The 25,620-nt window shown below is 40.0% G+C and overlaps 1 protein-coding gene across 2 annotated transcripts in view; it reads left to right on the forward strand.

Moving 5' to 3' along the window:
* F5 (coagulation factor V) overlaps positions 1–24,997 on the forward strand; it is a 77,465-nt gene extending 52,468 nt beyond the window's left edge. For both annotated transcript variants that reach the window (XM_053606312.1, XM_053606313.1), the window contains 12 exons: positions 3,646–3,820; positions 6,255–6,491; positions 7,447–7,657; positions 9,120–9,299; positions 11,290–11,406; positions 12,819–12,890; positions 13,808–13,911; positions 14,336–14,491; positions 17,364–17,508; positions 20,386–20,537; positions 23,267–23,449; positions 24,716–24,997. In XM_053606312.1, the coding sequence (XP_053462287.1) occupies positions 3,646–3,820; positions 6,255–6,491; positions 7,447–7,657; positions 9,120–9,299; positions 11,290–11,406; positions 12,819–12,890; positions 13,808–13,911; positions 14,336–14,491; positions 17,364–17,508; positions 20,386–20,537; positions 23,267–23,449; positions 24,716–24,862 (1,879 nt within the window). In that variant the 3' untranslated portion in view covers positions 24,863–24,997. The remainder of the gene's footprint in view (positions 1–3,645; positions 3,821–6,254; positions 6,492–7,446; positions 7,658–9,119; positions 9,300–11,289; positions 11,407–12,818; positions 12,891–13,807; positions 13,912–14,335; positions 14,492–17,363; positions 17,509–20,385; positions 20,538–23,266; positions 23,450–24,715) is intronic.
* The last annotated feature ends 623 nt before the right edge of the window (positions 24,998–25,620 follow it).

Below are 25,620 nucleotides of genomic sequence, written 5' to 3' on the forward strand. Positions count from 1 at the left end.
AAACACAATGTGTGGTGTGAATTATGCAAATTAGTCCATTAAGCTGATGATTGACATTTCTACATTAGAACTCTGTTTAAAACCTTTCTCTTGCCAGGCATGGTGGCTCATGCCTGTAATCCTAACACTTTGGGAGGCTGAGACGGGTGGATTGCTTGAGCTCAGAGTTCAAGACTAGCCTGAGCAAAGAGTGAAATCCCATCTTTACTGAAAATAGAAAATCTAGCCAGCACTGTGGCAGGGGCCTGTAGTCCCAACTACTTGGGATTGCTTGAGCCCAGGAGTCTGAGATTGCTAAGAGCTACAATGCCATGGCAGTCTACCCAGGGTTACAGAGTAAGACTGTCTTAAAAAACAAAACAAAACAACACTTTCTCTCATGACTTCCTATTATAGGATAACATCCACCACTATATGAGAAACACTAGTTATCTGCAGATTTCTAAGCAAGGCCCAGAAGGGATAGGATTTAGAGCCTGTGCAGAGTGAAAAGATGGAACCCAGTTTCTTCAACCCACTATTATGGCAGTCGAAGTTGCTTTGCCCTTCCCCATGTGCTCTGTGGGATTGTATGCCATGCTCAGAGGATGGGATTAGTAGGGCAGAAAGACTAGGAGAAAGACTTGTAGAAAGAACAAGATTCTCTGTTGATGGCTCATAGTATATAACAAATATTATGTGTTTGCTGGATGAGTATTTGGTTTGTTTCCATAAAATTGGGAAATTTGAAGTCTGTGGGAGACTTTGACATGCTCTGGCCCCAGACTGAGCTGAAAATGAGCTACAAGGGGAATTATATGCTTTGCTTTTTATATTCTTAATTGTTTTTTTTCCCTTTGAGGTAATTACAGATTCACATATAGTTGACAGAAATAATACAGAGAGATTCTCCTAACTTTTACCCAGCTTCTCTGAGAGGTAACATCTTGGATTCCATAATACTACATCACAACCAGTACCCTAACACTGATACTGTCAAGATACGGACATTTCTATGACCACAGACATCCCTCTTGTTGCCTGTGATAGTCACATCTACCTCCCTGCCCCATGCCACTTCCTTATCCCTGGCAGCCATTCATGTCATTTCCATTTCTGTAATTTTGTCATTTTAAAAATATTACATAAATGGAATAATGCAACATGAAACCTTTGGGGATTGGCATTTTTTTCACTCTGCATGATTGTCTGGAGATTCATCCAGGTTATTGCATGTTATCAATAGTCCATTCATTTTATCGTTGAGCAGTATTCCACAGTATGGTGGTACCATAGTTTTTTGTTGTTTTGTATATTGCTATGGTATACATGATATTTTAACATATGTATAGATTGTGAAATGATTAAATGAAGTTAATTAACACACATTACCTCACATACTTATTTTTTTGTAGTGAAAACACTTAAAATCTACTCTTAACAATTTTCAAGAATACAATACATTGTTATTACCTCTAGTCACCATGTTACCCAATACATCTCCTTCCCCTGCACTGTTGGCCACTGTTCTACTTTCTGTTTCTGAGTCCAGTGTGTCTAGATTTCATATATAAGTGAGATAATGTGGCACTTGTCTTTATTATAATGTGTCTGCCTTGTTTCATTTAACATAGCATAGTCCAGCTCATGCCTATAATTCTAGTACTCTGGGAGGCCCAGGCAGGAGGGCCCTTGACCTCAGGAGTTCTAGACTATCCTAAGCAAGAGCAAGTCTCCATTTCTATTAAAAATAGAAAGATTAGCGGAGTATTGTGGCAGGAGCCTGTACTCTCACCTACTTGGGGGGCTGAGGCAGGAGGATCACTTGAGCCCAGGAATTTGAGATTGTTATGAACTAGGCTGACTTCACAGCACTCTAGCCTGGGCAACAGAGTGAGACTCTGTCTCAAACAAAAAAAGAGAAATAACATCTGCCAGGTCTATCCAAATAACATTTCTTCTTTTTTCAAAGCCAAATAGTATTTCATTGTATCTATATACCACATTTTCTTTATCTATTCATTTGTTGATACTTAGGTGGATTGCATCATGAGTTATGCTATCATGAATAATGCTGCAACAAACATGAGAGTGCAGATCTCTCTTCAACATACTGATCTCATTTCCTTTGGATATCCACCCAAGAGTGGAATTGCTGCCTCATGCAGTAGTTCTATTTTAATGCTTTAGGAAACTTCCATACTCTTTTTCCTGATGGCTGTACTAACTTACATTCCAATAACAGTGTACAAAGTTTCTCTTTTCTTTACATCCTTCACTGCTAGTCTCTTGTCTTTTTTCTAATAGCCATTCTAACAGGTGTGAGGTGATCTCACTGTGATTTTAATTTGCATTTCTCTCATTATTAGTAATGTTGAGTGTTTTTCTTATACTTTTTGGCTATTTCTTTGAGACAGGTCCTTCCCCCATTTTTCAATTTGGTTACTTGTTGGTTTTTGTTTGTTTTATTTTTGTTTTTTGTTTTTTTGCTATGGAGTTGAGTTCTTTATATTGTGGATATTAATTCCTTATCAAATATGGTTTCATAATATTTTCTCACATCCTGTCTTTTCTTTTTTTTTGCAGAATATATATATATTTTTTATTATTGGGGATTCATTGAGGGTACAATAAGCCAGGTCATCCTGTCTTTTCTTTACTCTGTTAATCACTTCATTTGTTGTGCACAGACTTTTTAGCTTGATTAAATCCCATTTGTATACTTTTGCTTTTGGAGTTATAGCCAAAAAAAAAAACACACAAAAAAATCTTTGCCCAGACCAATGTCAAGAAGCTTGGGGATAATATACATGAGCAAAAGCAAATGTGAAGAGAATGGGTACTTTCAGGTACAAAACATTCATCCATCACCATCCAGTGACCTTCACAGGTGTGACCTTCTAATTCATCTGACCTTCATCTCCTGATATGCCCAAGCTCTAGCATGGCAATGCATGGCTTTGTCTGCCATTGATATTAAAATTTGCTATGTTAATATATGGTTATATTTTTTCATTCAAGTATGTATTGGACAAAAACTTTCTTATGCTCCAAGTAACATGCTAAGCACTGAGAAAATTATAAACAAACTAGGCACAATAGCTGGCCTCACAGGACTTAAACCCTAGTGATAGAGTCAGATATTAATAACCTCACAAATAAAGTACATGGGATGTTTCAAAGGTGGCCATACATAGGAAAGTTAACAAACTCATGTTTTTCATATTTGTATAACAAATAGAGAAATATTTTACAAAATTTTGTAATGAATATTTTATAAATAAAGTTACATTTAGCCATGATTTCCAATTTTCCTTGTGTATGTATGGTGACCTTGACACCCTGCATATAATTTATTGTATGTACTATAGGAATACCATAGGAATTTACTATATATACTACTACTATAGAAATACAAGAAATGATATAGAGAGACTTGATGTAAAAGAGCATAGGAAAACATATGTAAGAAATGATATTTGAGCTGAGAGTTAAAAGATTTACTAGCCTGGGGTTTCTTTTCTCTTGTATATTCATCTATTTGTCCATTAAGTATTTATTAAAGACCTTCTCTAGATAACTACATTTAGAAACAGACAACTTTCTAAATTCTTTGAACAGCCTATAATTTCTTCTTTTAAACAAATACTATTGTTATCATTTCAGTGAGATGGATCACGAAGACACTGACGATATTCCAGAGAGCACCATATATAAGAAAGTGGTTTTTCGAAGGTATCTTGATAGCACTTTTACCAAACGTGATCCTCGGGGGGAGTATGAAGAGCATCTTGGCATTCTTGGTCCTGTTATAAGAGCCGAAGTGGATGATGTTATCCAAGTAAGTCATCTTTAGAACACTGTGACGATCAGAGGAATTTTCACAAGCACTAGGAAGTTGAAAAGAGGAAGGTGGCAAGAGAGCTATGGGTAATTTATTTATTTTCCAGCATTGACAAATTACATTTTTTCAGAGACTCCTTGCCAAGAAATTTGACAATCTTCAAGACAAAAAAAAAGAAATGGTCTCAATCTTTTTTAAATGCTGCAAACAGTATAATCTTGAGAAAACCACACTGCGATTTCTCTCTAAAGCTAACATTCCTGTGTAATGTTAGCACAAAATCAATACGTTCAGGCTGTTCAATTGGGTTCCATAGCAGCCCTGGTGGTGACAGTAGTGGTGAAGGTAGTAAAAGCAGTTTAGAAATATCCAGGATTTTTTTTAAAAGAAAGTGAAGTTAAAAAATAAGGATGTGAAACAAAAATGTGGCCATGCGCTCCAAAAGTGAGCAAGTTTCCTAAGTATTCTCCCTGTCCTGGTCATATCTTTCAAGTCTATCAGGCCTATAACTAATAGCTGGCTTTTTTTTTTTTTTTTTTTTTTAAATAGATAGAGTCTCTCTCTTGTCCAGGCTAGAATGCAATGAAGTCAACCTAGCTCATAGCAACCTCAAACTCTTGGGCTCCAGTAATCCTCCTGCCTCAGCTTTCTAGTAGCTGGGACTACAGGCATCCATCACAACACCCAGCTAAATTTTCTATTTTTAGTACAGATGGGGTCTTGCTCTTGATCAAGCTGGTTTTGAAGTCCTGAGCCTAAGAAATCCTCCCACGTCAGCCTCCCAGAATGCTAGGATTATAGGCATCAGCCACCGCACCTGGCCTGTAGCTGGTTTTATAACAAAGTTTATTTCCCCCATCTCCCCCCCATCCTTTCTAACTTCTCACTTACAAAGACAGGAAAAGACCCTGAATCTAAAGTTAAATTAGATTAGTTAGAATTAAAAACGTAATATTTAAGCATTCAGCCAAATTTTCAGTGACCATTTGTTCTTTTTAAAAAGGAAATAGGAGTATAGGTGTATAAGAATCTTAATTATTCTGGCTCGGTGCCTGTAGCTCAGTGATTAGGGCACTGGCCACATACATTGAGGCAGGTAGGCTCAAAACCAGCCCGGACCTGCTAAACAACAATGACAGCTGCATAGAAAAACTAGCCGGGTGGGGTGGCGCCTATGGTTCAAAGGAATAGGGTGCCAGCCCCATAATGCTGGAGGTGGTGGGTTCAAACCCGGCCCTGACCAAAAACTGCAAAAAAAAAAAAACTAGCCGGGTGTTGTGGTGGGTACCTGTAGTCCCAGCTACTTGGGAGGCTAAGGTAAGAGAATTGCTTAAGCCCAGGAGTGGAGGTTGCTGTGAGCTGTGATGCCAGAGCACTGTACCAAGGGTGACAAAGTGAGACTCTGTCTCAAAAAAATAAATAAATAAAATAACATAGAATCTTTTTTTTTTTTTTTTTTTTGTGGTTTTTGGCTGGGGCTGGGTTTGAACCCACCACCTCCGGCATATGGGACTGGCGCCCTACTCCTTGAGCCACAGGCGCCACCCATAACACAGAATCTTAATTATTCTAAATGTTGTGTGGAGATACTAGAGGCAATAATCTTTTATGATTAGGGAGTCTGCAAACACTCAGAGTTAGAGAGGAGAAGGATAAGGGGGAACTTCCAGGACCTGGCTCTCCTGGGCAAGGAGACTATAGCTGGCTTTTATAACAGTTTATTTCCTCCATCTTTTCTAACATTTAAGGTCCTCTGCCTTCTGGTCCCAACCTGGTCCTTTTCCAGCCTCATTTCTCACCAGGTTCCACAGCCCAGCCACACCCAGAACATTGCTATCCCCCAAATTCTTCCTTTACTACCCTCTTTACAGGTATTTTTTTTTTTTTTTGCCATTCTGGGAACCTGAAAAGTCTTTCTCCTCTTTCTCCCTCTGCTGAGCTCCTGTTCATTCCATAAGGACCAATTCCATTTCCTGCCAGGGAACTTCTTCCAACCTCTCCTAAACATTCTAGGAAACTGCCCCTCCAGTGCGTTACAGCCCACGCATACTCCGCACAGCACCTGTCGTCTCCAGATGTCTCTGGAGCTACCTGTGTATGTATCTCTTCACTGGTCACTTGAAAGCCTTTTGAGCAACCACCACACCTCTTTCGTCTTCAAATCTCCAGCACTGATCACAATCATTTCATTGGCAGCCTTGACCCTAGAAACAAACATGGTGTGGTGTTTCTGGAGTAAACTACTTGGGCCCAATCTCGCAGGATGATTGTGAAAATTAAAATGGTGTACACAAGTTACTTTGCAATTGTCAGCACTCTGTATATTTTAGCTCTGTATCACAGCCATCGACTTTGGCCTATAAATGCTGACATGTTGGGGTTTAGATTTTTGTTAAGGTCGAATACATGTGTGGGTCATTCCTTTTTCTAGGTTCGTTTTAAAAATTTAGCATCCAGACCATATTCTCTTCATGCCCATGGACTTTCCTATGAAAAATCATCAGAGGGAAAGACGTATGAAGATGACTCTCCTGAATGGTTCAAGGAAGATAATGCTGTTCCACCCAACAGCAGTTACACATATGTCTGGCACGCCACGGGGCGATCGGGGCCAGAAAGCCCTGGCTCTGCCTGCCGGGCTTGGGCCTACTACTCAGCTGTGAACCCGGTGGGTGCTTCCCTAGACAGTTTTCATTATTCCCCTAACCTCATAACCCAAGTCCACCAAATGGAAGGGTTGGGTTATTTTCTGTTAAATATCAGTCTTGCTTTTCATGAGGAATGTATGAGGGCTGTGGTCAACAGTCTGAAGTTACCATAATCAAGGAATCTCCATGAAGTTCTTCAGATGACTGAGAGAGAGAGAGAGAAAGAGAGAGAGAGAGACATTTATTCAGTGGAGAAGAGGGAGGATCCCTTAAATGATTGGCCAGGTTAGAGTGCCTACATTTTCAGAAGAAGACATTGAGTTGCCATTTTCTTTCTTTATGAAAGAATTGCAAAGTCAAGACTCATCGATCATTCCACAATGTATATATCCTTCAAAACGAGATGCTGTGAATACATACAGTGAAATACATACAATTTTATATGTCAATTTAAAAAAGAAAAACTCCTTCATTCAAGGCATGGTAGAGAAGACACAAACTTAGATCTAAAGTTCTACCCGGTCATGTAGTGTGTGACCCTAGAAAAAAATCACTCGACTTATCTCAGCCTTGGTTTCCAAAGTTAAAAATGAGGTAATAGTCCATAACACGTAGTAAGCCCTTGGTAAATATTCGTTCAGTGAAGGAATTTATATTTGTCATATAAATAGATGTCAGGATTAAATGAAATACTGCAGGCAAAGTATTTAATATAGTAGATGCTGAAAAAGTAGTATCCATTTATATTATCAATGTTATTCTCATCATTATTGGGATAATATGTTAGTCAGAGGAAGGGAATGTGAATACAGCAGAAATGAAGGATAAATATCCAGGTTTAGTAAGCTGTTCCTTACAATCTCCAAAGTCAGAGCCGCTAGAAAGTTTCCTTTTCTGTATAATCGGTGATTGTCAGAGAGCAAGGATCGTTCTGAGACGCGAGAATACATGCAACTTGCTCTTACTGCCTTCCAGGAAAAGGATATCCACTCGGGCTTGATAGGGCCCCTGCTGATCTGCCGAAAAGGAACGCTTGATAAGGAGAGCAACATGCCAGTGGACATGAGAGAGTTTGTCTTACTTTTTATGGTCTTTGATGAAAAGAAGAGCTGGTACTATGAAAAGAAGCCCAAAAGGCCTTGGACACTCACATCCTCAGAAGTAAAAAACTCCCATGAGTTTCATGGTATTTTCCTCTAACTTTGATCTAAATTCTGAATTAAATCTCACTGGGTCATGGCGATTCCTGCCCTTAGATCTTCACGAGATTAGACGCAGGATGCTTCTGAGGAAGGAGGAGCTACAGTTAAGCCAGCTTGTTAACGTCTCAGAGGGCTGACGTAACCTGGCAGGTGACACTGGTGATGAAGGAGGGTAGAGAAAGTCTGAACGAAACCTCACAGTGGCTGCTGCAGAACCCACCAACAACGAAGCCAGGGGCCTCAGTTGGTAACAGATACGGAAAAGGGATTGCCATTATTCTTCCATTTTAAAAGATAAGCCTGTTCCTTGATCTCTAGAAGAGAGATCATAGAGATCATTTACATAGAAGAAACAATCATGTGTCTTTTCTAAAATAAGAATGGCTGTAACAGTTCTAGCTTTCAGGTGGCTCCAAAGCACATGAGAATAAAATGAGATAGGAAACGGGTAGCCAGGCAGTGGGAGGACAGTGGCAGGAGGGCATTTGGGTGATCACACTGGGCAAAGTATGTCCACCTGGAAACTCACTCAGGAATCTGGCCTGTAAATTGGCAGCTGAAACAGAAATCAAGATGGGTAGGAGCTGGTGTGGTCAGTATGTAGACAGGTGTTCCCATTCCTGATAGAATTTTAAGGGTGCCCAAATGATCTCAGCAGTTCCCCTTCCAAAAATTCACTTGCCTGGTTCCTACAATTTCATAGCAGTTCTTTTAACTTAAGGAATTAAAACAAACAAACTTCTCTGACTTTAGTTGCAATTAAATGCTTCCTAGCACAGCACCAAGCTTTCTCATTAAAATTTGGTGTCACATTTTTTAAATGATCAAGTTTAACAGGTACCTATTTTAAAAGCCCACCTATTTCACTAAGGGGAGAGTGGTAGAAGCTGGGAATCCTAAACATCTAAGCTGGGAAGGGGGAGGAGAAGCTATCACATCAGCAAGAGGATAAAGGTGACACACTTATGGTTGGTGGGCACGCCGAAGATAAACTGCAACTTCCTCATTTTGCCTAGAACTATCTCTGAATGTAGGAGGCCTTAGGTGATGTGTTGCTCATCTGCTTACTTACTCTAACCCCTGTAGTTTGCTCTGTCTGCCTATATTGGTTCCTATTTTTTATAGCAAGCAAACATTCAGACCACTAATGAGAAGGATAAATGGATAAAGCACAGAACAGAATGTAAAATCTGGGACAAAGAGTGATAAACTGCTTGGAAAGGGAGTTCCCCTGCGCCTCTGCTCTATGCTGCTGGGAGTGACATGAGGACTGTTGCAGCCTCTCACTGCCGTGACATAGAGGAGGGCCCTTTCTAGGCCTGGGCGGCGCTGGGGCTGCAGAGAAATGAGGAGAATGGGCAGTGAGTGGACCGCCCCGTACTTCCTTACCAGCCTCCCTCCTGGCGTAAACAGGTTTTTAATTGGTTTTAACTCTTGTCTTTTCAGCCATTAACGGGATGATCTACAACTTGCCTGGCCTGAGAATGTATGAGCAGGAGTGGGTGAGGTTCCACCTGCTGAACGTGGGTGGCTCCCAAGACATTCATGTGGTTCATTTTCATGGGCAGACCTTGCTGGAAAACGGCCATCAGCAGCACCAGCTGGGGGTGTGGCCCCTTCTGCCTGGTAAATAGTGGGCAAGAGTCACTACTAAGAAATACCAACAGAAGGCAATCTCAGCATGTGTGACTCCCCCTTATTTCCTCCTCAGGCATCTTCCTAAGGGCTCAGAGCACACGGTTCTGTCCCAGAGCCCAAGCAAAGCCACGTGGCCAGACTCTGCATGGAGTGCAAAAGCATCACCTAATGTGTGCACTGCTGGAAGCACCACTCAGGCTAAATGTGTGGCCTGACTTGATTCTACAGAGATGCCATGTCACATGCAGGTTCTCCTAAGCCACTATTTGTCACACAGATCAGGTCTGAACAGGTGACACAGTGATCTCACAGGTCTCAGACAGCTAAAGCTATCTCTTTCAGAAGTGAGATTAGAAACTTATCAGGATTTCCAGATTCCTGAATTCTCCTCCTGGCTCTATCACCCTAATATCTTTGAGAAAGGGACCACTCAAAGATATTAGGGTGATATCTTTGGGTCACCCTCATGTCATAAGGTGAATGACAAAGGATCAATCTTGAACTGACTCGTAAGGCTGTTTGAAGAGGAAAAAACAAGTTTTTAAAGTGAGAGAAAAACCTTTTTGTAAAAGCTAAAGAACAAAGGTATTTAGAGCTTTGTCCTGCGCAAAATAATGACAAAATGTACATTTACACAACTGCAATCATTTGTAAAGTTGTTTATGTGCCAGAGAGTTATTTGTAGACATATCTGCTTGTGTAATGGTGTAAGAGTGTCAGATGCCAGATTCTCAAGCTTCGGTGTGTGTCACAAAAACCGAGGATGCAGGTGCCAATGCCGACGCAAAAGCAGAGATTCTGTTCTCGGAGACTTTAATGTAGATCTTGGGCAGAATTTCCAGGAGTCTGCATCTTTAATGAGTGACAGCCCTTCCACTAGTGCCGACTGAGCACCTAGTGAGGACCGTCCCTTGAGTCGGCCTCATAGGAAGCCACAGCAGTCCAAACGGGGCTGGTTTGGTGAAGAGAAAAGTAGAGGGTTGTTAATTTTCACATGCGGTGACTCACTTGTGTATCTAGAGACACTTAGTCTGTTAAAATCGGAGACAGGGAAGATTAGAGAAACCTCACTGCTTATCTTTTCACCAAGCATTAGCAGACCAGCCGTACTTCCCATGAGCCTGCAAGATGAACTGAGAGGCTGGGACCATCTAGCCCATCTAAATCTCCAAACCCAAATATCTGCACTGGAGGGAGAAAAACTAGAGATCTTTGCTCATTGTGGTGAAGGAGATGACCATCATGTATTAAATTTCACCCACCATCTGGGAAACAGTTACAAATTATAGTTAAGAGAATTTAGGTATTAACTGGCAAGGTGTAAGATTAAATACCAGAATGGATAATCAGTGGTTTCAGAAATCTCATTCTTTCAGTGATTTTTTTTTTTTGTTGTTGTTTTGTTTTGTTTTTGGCCGGGGCTAGGTTTGAACCCGCCACCTCCAGCATATGGGACTGGCGCCCTACTCCTTGAGCCACAGGCGCCGCCCTCTTTCAGTGATTTTTAAAAATACATGCAAATATATAAGCTTTATAGAAAAGTCAAAAACACAGGGGAAGAATGTCTCGTCTTGATATTCTCATATTTAAAAAGAGGAAAAAAATGAAGCGAGAGAAAGGAAACACATACAATGTTTTTGAAGCCCAGTGATGAATCATTCAAGGTCACTTTGATATTTAGGACTGTGAAGCTATATTATGTATGAGTTAACTTATATTTAGATAAGTGAAAGTTTCTTTCTAGTGAGGGGTGGTGATGTTTTTACATCCTAAGGTGATTGATTTTTAGTCAGTGTGTATATTGCTGTTTTGTTTTTATCTGTTATACATGTAGTCCTATCTAAGGAGGAATGGATAGCTCTTAAATTCTATTCCAAAGTCACCTGGGAAGCAGGGATTTTAAGATTCTTGGAGAGCTATCAACCACATTGTTAACTTGTTAATCTTCAGATGTATAAGCGTCTTAACTCTATTTCAGGTGCATTCAATACTCTTGAAATGAAGGCATCAAAACCTGGCTGGTGGCTCCTAAATACAGAGGTTGGAGAAAATCAGAGAGCAGGGATGCAAACGCCATTTCTTGTTATAGACAAAGGTATCCCTCGAGAGTCATGCAATTTTTTTTTTTTAAGCAGGAGAGTGCCTAATACTAGAATACCACCTTTTTTATTTTTTGCTTTTATATTTTATTATAACTGTGTACATTAATGCATCTTATGAGGTAAAACATGCATCATCAAACTGGTTAACATAACCATACCTCGCTTCTTTGTTGGGGTAAGACATATATATTCTACTCTTAATAGTTCTGACACATACCATTGTGGACTGCAGATATTCTACTCTTGAGAACTCGGATGTGATAAAGGCATAATTTGCAGGCAGAGTTTCTTTTATTCTGGCCTCTAGTCTGATTGTACTGACACATCAGGTGGTACAAAGCCTTTCTCTTGATTGGGAAACCAATGTAGAGCATTCTTCACAATTCCTACGTAATCCACAGGAAAGTGCATGTAAGAAGTTTCCCAGGTTCCAAGAGTAGAGGAAGGAAAAGGTAACAGGAATTCAGCAAGGACTGAGATAGTCACTAAACTTGGCATCTCAGTATTCAAGAAACAGCATTTCCATCCATTCCTTTTTTTTTTTTTTTTTTGCAGTTTTTGGCTAGGGCTGGGTTTGAACTCACCACCTCCGGCGTATGGGGCCAATGCCCTACTCCTTTGAGCCACAGATGCCGACGCCCACCCCCCCCCCCACCTTTCATTTAAAAATGAGATGGGATCTCACTCTGCTGGCCAGGCTGGAGTATAGTGGCCCAATCATAGGTCTCTGTAACCTCAAAATTCTAGACTCCAGAGATCCTCCTACCTCAGCCTCCCAAGTAGCTGGGACTATAGATGTGAGCCACCAGGCCTGTTAGCTTTATTTTTTGCAGAAACAAAATCTTGCTATGTTGCCACCTAGGCTGGTCCTGAACTCCTGGCCTCAAGCAATCCTCCCACTTTGGTGTCCCAAAATGCTAAGATTATAGGCATGAGTCTCCACACCCAACCCATCTATCCATTCTCTAAGTCCATATAAGCACCTGTTGCGTACCAAGCACTGTGCCAACATCCAGGTAACACAGAGGCTGATATCCTTTCCTTGATCAAGATGTAAATAACTTTGTAACTGTCAGGTCAACTTTTGAGAGCACAGTTTTCTGAGAGAGTACTTAACATTGTAAAATAGCTTATTTTAAGACATGAGCAGGTAGAAATCAGTGTAAAAACCAATTATATTTCAGGATTTCAGTTGCTTTCCTCTAGGATGTCATTATTTCTATTAAGACACTGGTCTTGTTAGTGCATTCTCCATCTTATGATCAGACATATTTAAGTCAGCGTCACACAAGGTAGAGAAATATCTAATTATTGGCTCATCAGATGTATAATCTGTAGCAATAGAGTTTTTTCTTTGAAAATGTATTTTTTTAAGAAAAATTCTTCATTTTTCTGTTTTTCATAGATTGTAAGATGCCAATGGGACTAAGCACTGGTCTCATATCCGATACACAGATCAAGGCTTCTGAGCATCTGGGTAAGTCATGGCATCATATCCTGTGAATGATACCCCTACAACTGTGCAGTGTACAACCTGTGAAACCATATGTGATAACCCTGCCTGTGGTCAGCTCTTCTCTACAGGCTTTTCTCTACCACTACATAGTGAAACAATTCCATTTGGGATGATCATCTAGTAGAGGAAGGGACACTCTGGCAGGAGCTAAAAGCTGACTCGTATACTCTTATCACTGCCACCCACTGTGGTGTAAAATATTCCCATAGAGTCTCTTCTAGGGGAAACCAACGTTAGGGTTTACTGCTGTCTCTACATAGGCAGTGCAGCTGTCTGCAGGGATTTGGCAGGAAGTAGATAGCTTATTCTTATGACCACATGCCCCTTTCCAAAACTCTCCCCATTTCTCTTTTGTGGGTTTGATGGCACATGTAATATTCTAGGTAGATTCACAGGGTCTGAACAGCCAGGAATTATAGTCGCCGTTCATATGGCCCTTTGCTTGTGCCAACCATTCATCTATTCCAGGAACTTTGTGATCACCCAGTATGTGTCAGGAACTCTTTCTAAGTTTCCTCACTCTGCCTCAAATCCTTTCCCAAGATCAGGTGGGCATGATAAGAGCTTCATGAGAATCCCATACACCTCTTATAGGTCTTCCCGTCAGCTGTTAGGCAGGCACGTTCAGCAGCAGACACGTCAACATAACTGAGAAAAGACAAACATGACCTGTGTGCAAGAAAAGGAGTGGGTGGTGGCAGCTGACCAAACACTATCTGAAGCCAGGAGCTCACCGCGGACTGACTGGCTCAGCAGCTGAGGCCCCTCCCTGTCAACTGCCTGGTCTCCAATCCTCTGGATTCAGCTCACTTGAGAAATTGCTAATTGTTTGGGATTTTTAAAAAATCCAGACTAAATAGTTCTTCATTTATATTTAGGTTACTGGGAGCCTAGATTAGCAAGATTAAACAACATGGGATCATATAATGCTTGGAGTGTAGAAAAACATGCCACAGATTCTGGCTCTACACCTTGGATCCAGGTATGTCTTAGCCTAATATTTACTGCTACTGTAATAAAAATGGCAGTGATTTGGTAATTTCTTCTTGTTCTGAAAATATTGTTAAGGGAAATAGCAACTGCTAGGTACTAGGCACTCTTCTAAGCACTTTACATCCTCAAAATCATCCTTTTGATTTTCTAGTAATGTCCCCTTTTATAGATGGAAACAACTGAGACGTAGAGATACTAACAACCCTCGCAAAGTAACAAACAGCGAGTTAGTGCCAAGGGTATAGCAAGTACTCTGTGCTCAAGCGTGCATTGCATTTAGTCATTTCATTGGTTTGCTGAGATCTTAGGCACTGGTTCTTTAGTGTGGAAGAAAGCAAGTTGGACAATTCATTAGGGTAGTAAGTGACTCATTGAAAAGGCCTGTTCTTTTTACTGGCTTTGTCACATCGCAGGTGGACATGCAAAAGGAAGTCCTAATCACAGGGATCCAGACCCAAGGTGCCAAGCACTACATGAAGTCCTACTACACCACAGAGTTCTACGTAGCCTACAGTTCCGACCACATCAACTGGCAGACCTTCAAAGGGAACAGCACAGAGAATGTGATGGTTTGTGTGCATAGCCTTCCCTTAATCTCAAGACTCAGCCTAGGTCTAATAACTGTCTTTAAAAAATATACCTCTCCGGGTGTCAGAAATGTGAATGGCTTTCTAAGGGTCTTATGACGAAAAGTGGTAACATGATAGGCCTATGTATCACAAATTAAAGAGATAAGTGGGACTATGGACATTTCAAAACCCCATAAAATTTGGGAAAAAATAGCTTTATCATCAAACAAAATACTCAGACTTCTCAAATTGGCACCACGGTGTACAGCAGAATAGAATGTCTGGTCTTATGCCTCAAGGAGCCTATGCTAAAAGTTGGTTACAAAGGGTTTTGTTTTTACTGTTACCTTCTATTTTGTGCTTTATTTCAATGTACCTGAAGGAAGTAATAGTGTCAATAGCATTAATGCCCAAGGCACTGGTGATTCTCAGACTTTGAGGGGACATGGCTGCGGGGTTGTCCTTCCACTCAGCCAGGAGGCTTAACTCTTCCCATCTTCCCTAACCTTCTCCCACAAAGAAAGCTAAGGGCAAAGAGTCTGTCTGCCATTGATCTGTTTCAATTTTTATTTTCTGCAAATCGTTTACTATTTTACTATTTTTCTACATTGTAATTTGGTTATCTCTAATAAACTTGCAATATATCTTAGAACAAATCATGACTATCTCAACTTGCGGTTCTTACTAAATTGACATTGGGAGAGAGAACACAGATTGCAGCTGAGTTTTCATGGCTTAAAGGCTTTTGCATTGACATTCAAAATACAGGTATGACATTCAGATACTGGTATGTTGTTGTATTCTTTTGGACTATCTTTTTCCATTTTTGATACCACAGTAATATGAGCCTCAAGCATGCCCTTCTGTTCTACGTTCTAGAAGGGAATATCTAGAAATGGTGTTAATTCTTTAAATGTTTGGTTGAAATCACTAGTGAAGCCATCTGGCCCTGGAGATTTCTTTTTTTTTTTTTTTTTTTTTATTGTTGGGGATTCATTGAGGGTACAATAAGCCAGTTGGCCCTGGAGATTTCTTCTGGGGAAGTTTTCCAATTTCAAATTCAATTTTTTGAATGGTTACGGGGCCATTCAAATTTTCTCTTTCATATTGGGTGAGTTAGGCTATATTTTGTGCATTTCAATAAATCAGTCTATTTCCTTTAAGTTGTTTTAGTTTGCGTGTAGAGCTGTTTGCAGCATTTCCTTATATCCTTTTGACGTCTGCGGTGATGTTGCCCGTTTCACATCAGTATAGTATTTTCATTGGCACCCCCTCTTTTTCTGTCAGTCTTGCTGGAGATTTGTGATTTTTTCATCTTCTTACAGACTCAACTCTTGCATTGATTTTCTCTATTATTTTTTCCATTTTCAATCTTACTGATGTCTGTCCTTATATTCTATTTTCGCTGGCTTTTTCTGACACTACTCTGGCTGGGAAAGGGACAAGATACAGCCTGCTTACTGCCAGGTGGTGGTCAAAGTTCAGATGCCCCACTCCCTTGACTCCTCAGAGGAAATTGCTCCTCTTTCCTACTGGGTGTGGAATGGGTGTTCCCCATTACGTTCCCGTACGTTCCCCACATAATCTCTACCGGCATTGCAGGAAAAGGAGCTTCACTGACAGCTGAAGGGGATAAAGGTCCTGGGTCCCTATATGACATTTTCTGACACAATCCCACTGAAGGTGCAGGGGTGCCTCTTTATTCTCATGATCATAGAAGTCAAGGCTCCCCACTCAGCCTCTGTAGCTATGGGTGGAGGAGAGGCAAAGGATTTGGGTAGTGTTTAGCTGAAGTAGGGAAGTTATTGTCTCAAAGTTTTCTGTCTTGCTAGTCTGCCCTTTCCTAGTTCTTTGAATAGAGAAAATGGACTTTTGTTGGGGCTTTTTTTTTTGTCCATACCCATTAGTTTTTCTAGTTTTCTGCCTTCATCTCGAAGTCTGGGATACATGAGGCAAAACAAAAAGCAAAGAACACCCAAGGAAGCTACCACTACCATATTGTTCCTTCCAAGAACCCTAGTTAATCTCTGCCTTCTTTCCTCCTTTCAGACTCTGCTTATGTTTCTCTTAGGCAGGCATCCTCAAACTTTTTAAACAGGGGGCCAATTCACTATCCCTCAGACCGTTGGAGGGCCAGACTATAGTTAAAAAAAAAACAAACTATGAACAAATTCCTATGCACACTGACATATCTTATTTTGAAGTAAAAAAACAAAATGGGAACAAATACAATCACACTGCCTCATGTGGCCCGCGGGCTGCAGTTTGAGGACCCCTGCTCTTAGGTATGATGTTCAGAGTTTTTAGACATAGTTAGCAAGACAAATAGGACAAACCGTACCTATCCCATGTTTTTGAAAGTATCCTGAAGTATATTTTCAGACCAAATTTGGTTCAGGCCCCATGAAAACTTAACGCTACAATATTAAAAGATGAACTTGGACAATTGACTTTGTGAACTTGTAATAGAAAAAGTGCTAAATTGCTGAATATCATTACCATCACCTTCCAAGTACTCCCTTTGGCCATCTGGTGACCATAATGATATTCAGCAATGAGGTATGTAGTACTTTTTCTAGGATGAGTTTGCAAACTTGATTGCCAGACCTTGTAAGATGATAGCTCTGGTGGCCATTCCAGAAAAAAAGTTCCAAAATTGCTTTGAAGGGCTGAATAGGCACTGGCATCAGTGCAGAGCTTCCCAAGGGGAGTATTTCAAAAGTGACCATAGTGATATTCAGCAAAGAGGTATGTAGCCCTTTTTCTAGAATGCCTTTGCATCCTTAATTATCCAACCTTGTAGATCAAAATTTTACTATAAAATCACTTTATAGAGAATTGTTATACAACTAAGCCTTCTTATTTTTTCTAGTATTTTGATGGCAATTCAGATGCATCTTCGATAAAAACAAATCAGTTTGACCCGCCTATTGTGGCTAGATATATTAGGATCTCTCCTACTAGATCCTACAACAGACCTACCCTTCGATTGGAACTGCAAGGTTGTGAGGTGAACGGTAAGGAACAAAGATGCGTTATTTTCTCACTGCCCCACAGAATCAAGATTCGGGATGTGTGGGAGAATGAGTAGAATTTTTATTTTTTGTTTAAAAAGCTTTTATTCATTTTGATCGGGAAAAAGGACAATCTCAATGTCAACTTGTCAGCTAATCATAAATCTGAATTTAAAAGATTCATAACCCAAATACTGCACCTACTGACAGCACAACTTAAAATGAACTCCCTTCCATCCTCTAAAGTTGTGTGCTGAAGAATAAACAGAATCCCCTGCAATAGCCAACACTGGTATTGGGGCCTGGGTGTAAGATAGAATTTTTAGTTCTTTTCCATGACTTAGGCTCCTAGAAAAGCCTTTGTAAAACAGGTTCCATTAAAGTAAACCCTCAGTGTGATCTAGACGGAGATGGGTTCTATCAGCTAGAGGATGTTACAGACACACCACCACCTACGTGGAAACGTTCTAATTTGGAATTATCTCCATCAGCCCATTTTTCAATAAGAACTACCTGAGAGTCAACATAGGCTTAATTCTTCCCAAACCCTCCACGTCACTCAAACTTTAGTATCTAGGAACAGTGCTGGCCTGTATTTCACATTCAATGAGTGCTTTTGCAATCTGAGTCTGCTTCCCCACTTCCTAAAACCGTAACTGCACTCTATTTTCTTTAGTGCCCTATGCAGGTGCTCAAGTCTTTGCCATGTAAGCTACAATTTTTCAGGGCCTATAATGGACCTGTAGTAGACATAAATCCAGGCAATCATAAAATTGATTTAAAATTCTGCTACATGATAAGGATGTTTAAAAGTCTTGTCCACTGTTTTTCTCAGACTCTTAAAGCGGTGCTTTTCAATATGTTTCATTTCAAAGCACACATAGAAAATGGCCTTCCTACTTAAAATGATGAGTTGTTGGGGCTCGCCTCAGCCCAGGGGAGGCTCAACTGATCCAGACACCACCTGGCTTCTCAAAGGCCAAGGGGGGGTAAATAATTGGGTATTGCCAGTTGGGGAGCTAGCTATCTCCCCTCAGGGTGGAGGGAGGCAGCAGTGACTCATAGTGGAGCGTCATTGCCCCTGGTCAGGGTCCGGGACTGGTTGGTCTCTGGCCCTGGCTTATCTAGGTTCCGGACTGATCACTATGCTACCTTGCTCAGAAACAATTGCTTTTACCTTAGCAGAAAGGAGAGAGGGAGAGATAGTCTTTGAGAGTGAAGTAGTCTTTTTTTTGTGTATAATTTTTTTTTGAGACAGAGCCTCAAGCTGTCACCCTGGGTCGAGTACTGTGACATCACAGCTCGCAGCAACCTCAAACTCCTAGGCTCAAGTAATTCTCCTGCCTCCACCTCCCAAGTAGCTGGGACTAAAAGCGCCCGCCACAATGCCTGGCTATTTTTTGGTTGCAGCCGTCATTGTTTGGCGGGCCCGGGCTGGATTCGAACCCACCAGCTCAGGTGTATGTAGCTGGCGCCTTAGCCGCTTGAGCCACAAGTGTGGAGCCGAGGGTGAAGTAGTCTTAGAATAGATCTTAGTCTTTAGCAGAGCTTAGTAAGCTTCATCAGAGAGATGCCGTGCTGGTGATTCTGCAGGCGAGAAGCAACAGTGAGAGTAAGCGGGTCCATGATAGAATATGTACGCTCCTGACTGCCTTCTCCTCCAGCCTCATATAAGGCTGATCTCGTGCAAATCTCAACACCACAGGTATAGAGACTACCAATTCACTAATGCTCTCATCTCCTGAGCTCTCTCATGCTTGTTAGGAGAGCTAAATCCCTCCCCATGCTCTTTTCACCAAGGTGTTCCATTATTGAGCTGCACAGGTGTTTTTTATAACTCTCACTCCTCCGAGCCATAGGCTATATGGGCTGCTACAGTGGAGACAGCAACTCAACCTTGGAATCAGTTTCTTATCCAAGCAGAGGTGGTACATATACCCTTGATATTCCTGACAGAGACATGCAGCTAGCAGTAGTATATAACATCCCCCATACAAAACACAAATCTTATACAGGTAGGAGCACTCCTTGAAAACATTTGCATAAGTCATTGGGTTTTTTTTCTTTCCATATGACATATGGTATAAATGATAGATGTGTTCAGATCATATTCAAGTTACCCTAAAATGTGACATTCAACTTATCGAAAACATCTATTTTCTATACAAGAAGCATCATTTTCTTCTTTACTTTCTTGATGCTTATATAATCAGCATTAGCAGTCAGTTGTTCTTCATGGAAAAAGTAAGGTATCACTTGGAGTCAGTTTGTTCATGCTTTACTAGCAAGAACAGAGTGTCACAGACATGACAGGCAGTCAGCGAGGCTCACTCACTAGCTGTGTGTCTTACAGTCACAGGTCAGCCTCCCTGCCTGTAATGTGCCAATTACACCTGGGCAAAATTCCAAAAGGTATAAACATGAATTAACTTCCAAGGATTGAAAAGAAAACTATTAAATGATGACTACCAAGGCTTCATTAGATCTTCTTTGTGACCTTTTTTAGAAGAAAAAACAGAGTCTATTTATATATATGGATAGATTAGGATTATTATCTATCTCAAACCACAGACAGAAGGTTCCATGACTCTCTGAAGGAGGGAGGTGAGTTTAAATGTTTACAAGGTGGTATTTGGTGTCAGACTATGCGGGGGCCAATTCTTCTGGCTTTGTTACTTTTGGCAAGTGATTGTTTTATGCTATATTTCGTTTCCTTGCTTGTAAAATGGAGGTGTTATGAGCATTAAGTAATACATGTAAAGGCTGAAGACAGTATTTAGTTTAGTTGGTGGTAGTATTTCTTATCTTCTCTGCAGTACACAACACCATGCAGCGAATATTGGTGGTGCATAATTAATTACGTTACTTTTCTCTTGACAGGATGCTCCACACCACTGGGTATGGAAAGTGGAAAGATAGAAAACAAGCAAATCACAGCTTCATCATTTAAGAAATCTTGGTGGGGAGATTACTGGGAACCTTACCGTGCCCGTCTTAACGCCCAGGGGCGTGTGAATGCCTGGCAAGCCAAGGTGAAATTTGCTTTATGCATGGAGTTATCTCAGCTCCCATGAAAACAAAGGCCCTCACAATAGGGAGCAAGAGCGTGGCAGGTCTGCTGAGCAGGAATATTATCTCCTGTTTCTGCAGATTAAAATTGTAGATCTAAGAATCTAGGATGTTTGTTTACTTGATAGCTTTAGCTCTTCGTTGGCCTAGCTTTGATTTAATCTAGGAGTGGGAAAAGGTTTTCTGGAAAGGGCTAGACAGTACATATTTTAGGTTTTGTGGGCCATGCATTCCTGTCATAACTGCTCACTCTGCCATTGTCCAGGGAAGCAGGTCTAAATAATATGTGAATGCACGAATGTGGTTATGTTCTAACAAACTTTATTTACAAAAAACAGGCAGTGGGCCATAGTTTGCCAGCTCCTGAGGTACACAACTTAAAATAGTGAGAAGCAAAAGAGTCAGATTTGCAAAATCATCTCTTATTTTTTCTTCATAATTTAGTAATATTTCATTTTCTTAAGAGTGCTATTTATGCTTTTTTATTCCCATTTTTAAAGTGCTTTTTGACATTCCTTGAAAGAATTGGAGGCATAGTAAATTGTTGCAAAACCAGGGCTATAAATGATCTAAAATAAATAACCTCCAAAGTGTCATATTGCCCTTCATATAGCCCATTCAGTATTTCAGGTGACTTAAGTTTAAGGTAAATGTTAATAGTTGACTCATTTTTGTTTAATTGCTCAACTGATTTGAGAAATCAGAATAATATAGGTAACTTTATGATCCCTTTAGCCAACTAAACACTTTCTCCCTCCCTTAAGATACTTACAGTCCAGAATTTAATTGTCTTTTTTTTTTTTCCTCATATGGGCCCATAGTTATTGGTGTACTATTTTCAGACTCGTACTGAATACATGGGATGCTTGCTTTTCCATTCTTGACATACTTTACTTAGGAAAATGCACTCCGATCCCCTGACTTTCTAAAGAATTCCAAGACCTATCCTTAAATTAGAGCACCATAAAGTAGAAAAAAGAAAAGCTTGGACGCTATACAAATAGGCTTGAGTACCAATGTCCGTGCCTTAAAACTCATTCTGGCCCATCACACAATGACAGAATGTGAGAGTACCAAGTAGCCATCCATCTGGTCCAGGATCTTCCTTTTAAGTCTAAATACCCAGGAGATTAAATAATTTCAGTTTATTCTGGAAGCAGAATCACAGCTGGAATCTCATTCTCCCAGTAAACAGGCCAATGGCTCCTTTCATCATTTGAAGCAGCCCAAACACTTCATTTTGCAACTTTGCCGAGGGGAAAACTGACAGCTAGTTAAAATAATAATGTTATTTGCATGTATGTAACATTACATTTATACAATTTATATAACAATATACTAGAGATGTCATCTTTAGACCTGTTCATGGTTTAACCTTATCACCCCATCCTCCATTTTATAACCTAGAGAAATAATTGCTCTCCATATAATTTGCTCTTAGTCTTTGCAATGTAATAAAAGCCCCAGCGGTGAAATGCTAATTTTAATGTTTAATGCTGTCATTTATATTTAATATTCTGGGTTAGAAATATTTGCCTCATTTAGCCTTCCATTTGCACGAAAGATCCTTATACATTCTCTTCAGAGAGGCTAAAAATTGAAGACAGATACACAGACACACATACTGAGATCCGTCTCTTTACAACTAACGTGCTTCTACCTCTTTTATGCCTCTGACAATCCTTTAGCTACCTATATCCAGTATATCCATCCACTGGGGCGACCTTGATTTGAAGGCACATTGAGACACCATTCAGATGTTGCTGGAGGATATTACAGACTTATATTTTCAAATGCAACCATTTTAATTCAACTAATTTACTTTAAAAGTATATATAGTGTATGAATATCAACATATACCTATATACACATATGCCCATGCACAGATGGGTAATATTGAGAAACTACTCATTTCATGTAGGATTGAATGAAACTTTGGGACATGATAAATCTCTAAAAGGTGAAACTTTACCTCAGATTACCCCAAAACTCAGATAGTCCTTTTGATCTTTTTTCTCCAAGTAACACCAAACATGTGATTAGGCATTTTGTAGGCCAGAGATAGGGCCACTTCTGAGCTGTGTATCAAGCCCCACTTATGGCTTTATCAGGGCTCTCAAATATTACATTTATTTGAAATATCAGAAAAGAAGAAATTGGGTTATGTCTGCTGTTCAGTATTAGCCGCAGATGAACAGAGAAGTTGGGCTTTTCTAAAATGAGTTAAATAGAGAGAGAATGCTATCCACTTCTTCCCCAGATAACCCTGCAGTAATATCATCATACTCTTTGAACAAACTTTTTTAAAGAGAATAACATTTATAGATAATTTAGCACTTCAATAATTTCCCCCCAATCAATGTATTCATTCATTCAACAAGTATTTATTGAACACCAACTGTGTGCTTTGCATGTGGTAAATAGCAGAAAGGAAGACTAAGCCTCTGCCCTCCCGCAGTAAGGGATGTAAAGAAGAATTAATTGTGTGTGGTGTGTGAAATACTGCAATAGAGGTTTCTGCATGTGCCGTGGCAACAAAGAAGAAACAGGGCAAGTTTCTGGGAGACAGTGAATCCTAATAAATGGGCCAAACAAAATCCTTTTGAGCTGTGTGCATTTCTGAGTATCCCGGTCTAAAAAAAGCAAAAGTTTTAACATCCTTCTCATCCATGTGTTTTGGTCATTTTCATAGGCAAACAACAACAAACAGTGGTTACAAATTGATCTGCTTAAAATCAAGAAGATAACTGCGATTGCAACTCAGGGCTGCAAGTCTCTGTCCTCTGAAATGTATGTGAAGAGCTATACCATCTACTACAGCGATCAGGGAGTGGTGTGGAAACCGTACAGGCAGAGATCCTCCATGGTGGACAAGGTAGAGTGGCATCTGGGTAAAGAGAAAGCAATTTGAAAACTGTGCAGTGATGAGAATGGCAGTAACTTTCATGTGGCAAACGTGTACTGACGGCTACCACCTCCCAGCCCTCTAAATCCTAGTTCTTCAGGTGCCTGATCTTGGGACAGGCATATCACCTTTCTGCTTTGAAAGGATCACCCATGAGATGGTGAGGACAAAGCCACTAGGGGATGTTACAAAGCTTGGTTAGCTCTAATTCAGAGAGACAATGGAGGGATTCAGGAAAGGTTATGTGAAGTACCACCACCTTGGCCTTGCCTTATACTTGTTATTTATTACGGATCAAATCCAAGGCCATAAACCTTTCTGTGTCATATTGTGATTAAATAGAGAATAATTAGGAGCTCTGCTGATGAAGAGATTAGATTTCCTGCAAAATGAACTACTCCTTTGCATTCCTAAATAATTCTACTTCCTTGTTACCGGCTTAAAAGTACTATCAGGGGCAAAGCTAAAGCAATGTGCCTAGTTCCAGGAATACTGGGAAATTGGGCTAAAGCCAGTAGGAGAGGAAACACAGAAGGTAACTGCTATTTACTGACTTCTCATTAAATGCTCAGCACTTTTCTCTGTTAATGAATTTGAACTCATCTCTCTCCTTTATAAACTTCTGAGCTGTCTGTTTGGTTTGTTTTATTACTCCCTATACCAGGTTATCTTCATAGCATGGGAAGGGTCATTGTCATAAACAAATAGTGATTTTACCTCTGCTGTCTATAAATATCAGGGAACTCATGAAACAATGAAGACTATCACATATATGCCCAAATAAAGAAATAAAATGCATGTTTGCATTTTTAAATGTTAGTAATAGTTACCCATTTCTCAGTGGCCACTACCTGTCACATGTTTACACACATTTTTTAATCTTTACAACTTCTGCAAGGTAAAATTTTCTTATCTTCATTTTGCCAGTGAGGAAATGGAGAATCAGAGAATCCAAGTAATTTCTTCAGTGTCACATAACTACAAAGGGGCAGCTGCTCCAGAGCATCATGTCAGATTTATTCATTTTTTGTTAACTTGATTCAGATGGCTGGTGCGATGAAATCCCTAAAAGGGTCCACGGGGCATGTGACTTTATGCCTGAGGCCTGTCTCTGTTATTGTGTTGTATGTGTTCCTTGATGTCCTTTATTTGCGCTAAAAGGATAAAAAATTTTCTTTAAGATTTCGATTCCCCTTATACTGTCATTGAATATTTTTCTCATTATTTTGCTTGCAGCTTTTTGAAGGAAATATTAATACCAAAGGACACATGAAGAATGTTTTCAACCCCCCAATCATCTCCAGGTTTATCCGCATCATTCCTAAAACATGGAATCAAAGTATTGCACTTCGCCTGGAGCTCTTCGGCTGTGATATTTACTAGCATTGAAAATTCATAAACACAGGAAAGAATCTTTAAGACCTCAAACCATTTAGAATGGGCAATGTATTTTGTGGCTATTTTAAATGTTAATTTTCTATTTCTCTTTTTTTTTCTATTAGAGAATAAAATTTTATAAGAAATTTCTATAATGTAACTCCTTGCCACCATTAAGTGAGATGGTGACTATTATTTTTGCATTAATTTAAATAGAAATGGGAAAATATCAATAACCAACATGAAAATGGCTTATCTTTCACAATGATTAATAATGCTATATAAAGTCTCAACATGCGTCATCATAGCTTTTTTAAATCCTGTTCACATTAATAAAACATATACTTTTGAAAACCATTTTTAGACATGGATAACTTTCATTGCTACATTTTTCTTTAAAATAAGTATGATTTAAGAGCAAAGGAACCAAAGACTTTTAAATGGATTTTCTTGACAATGGAGAGAAAAACAATCTTACCGTATGAAATAAGTGCCTAAAATGTCCTGTCTTTCCTTGATGACAATGATTTTTCTTACTGACTGTGAGTAAAGAAACAGGTGAGCACATTTTCAACAGTCCCATTGAATTTGTGGATCTGTCTTGGTCTTCCTTGGACTGATTGCACAAATCGATGTTCAAGGTTAGTGGTCATTAGATGCAAAACAGAACCAAAACAAGCATGGGAGACATGTAACACTGGCTTCATTCTAACCGGTGCTACACAGAACACAGTTCACCTAAGGGAAAGTTGATACCTGTAAAA

The sequence above is a fragment of the Nycticebus coucang genome, chromosome 10 (assembly GCF_027406575.1).
Source record: "Nycticebus coucang isolate mNycCou1 chromosome 10, mNycCou1.pri, whole genome shotgun sequence".
Classification (NCBI taxonomy): domain Eukaryota; kingdom Metazoa; phylum Chordata; class Mammalia; order Primates; family Lorisidae; genus Nycticebus; species Nycticebus coucang.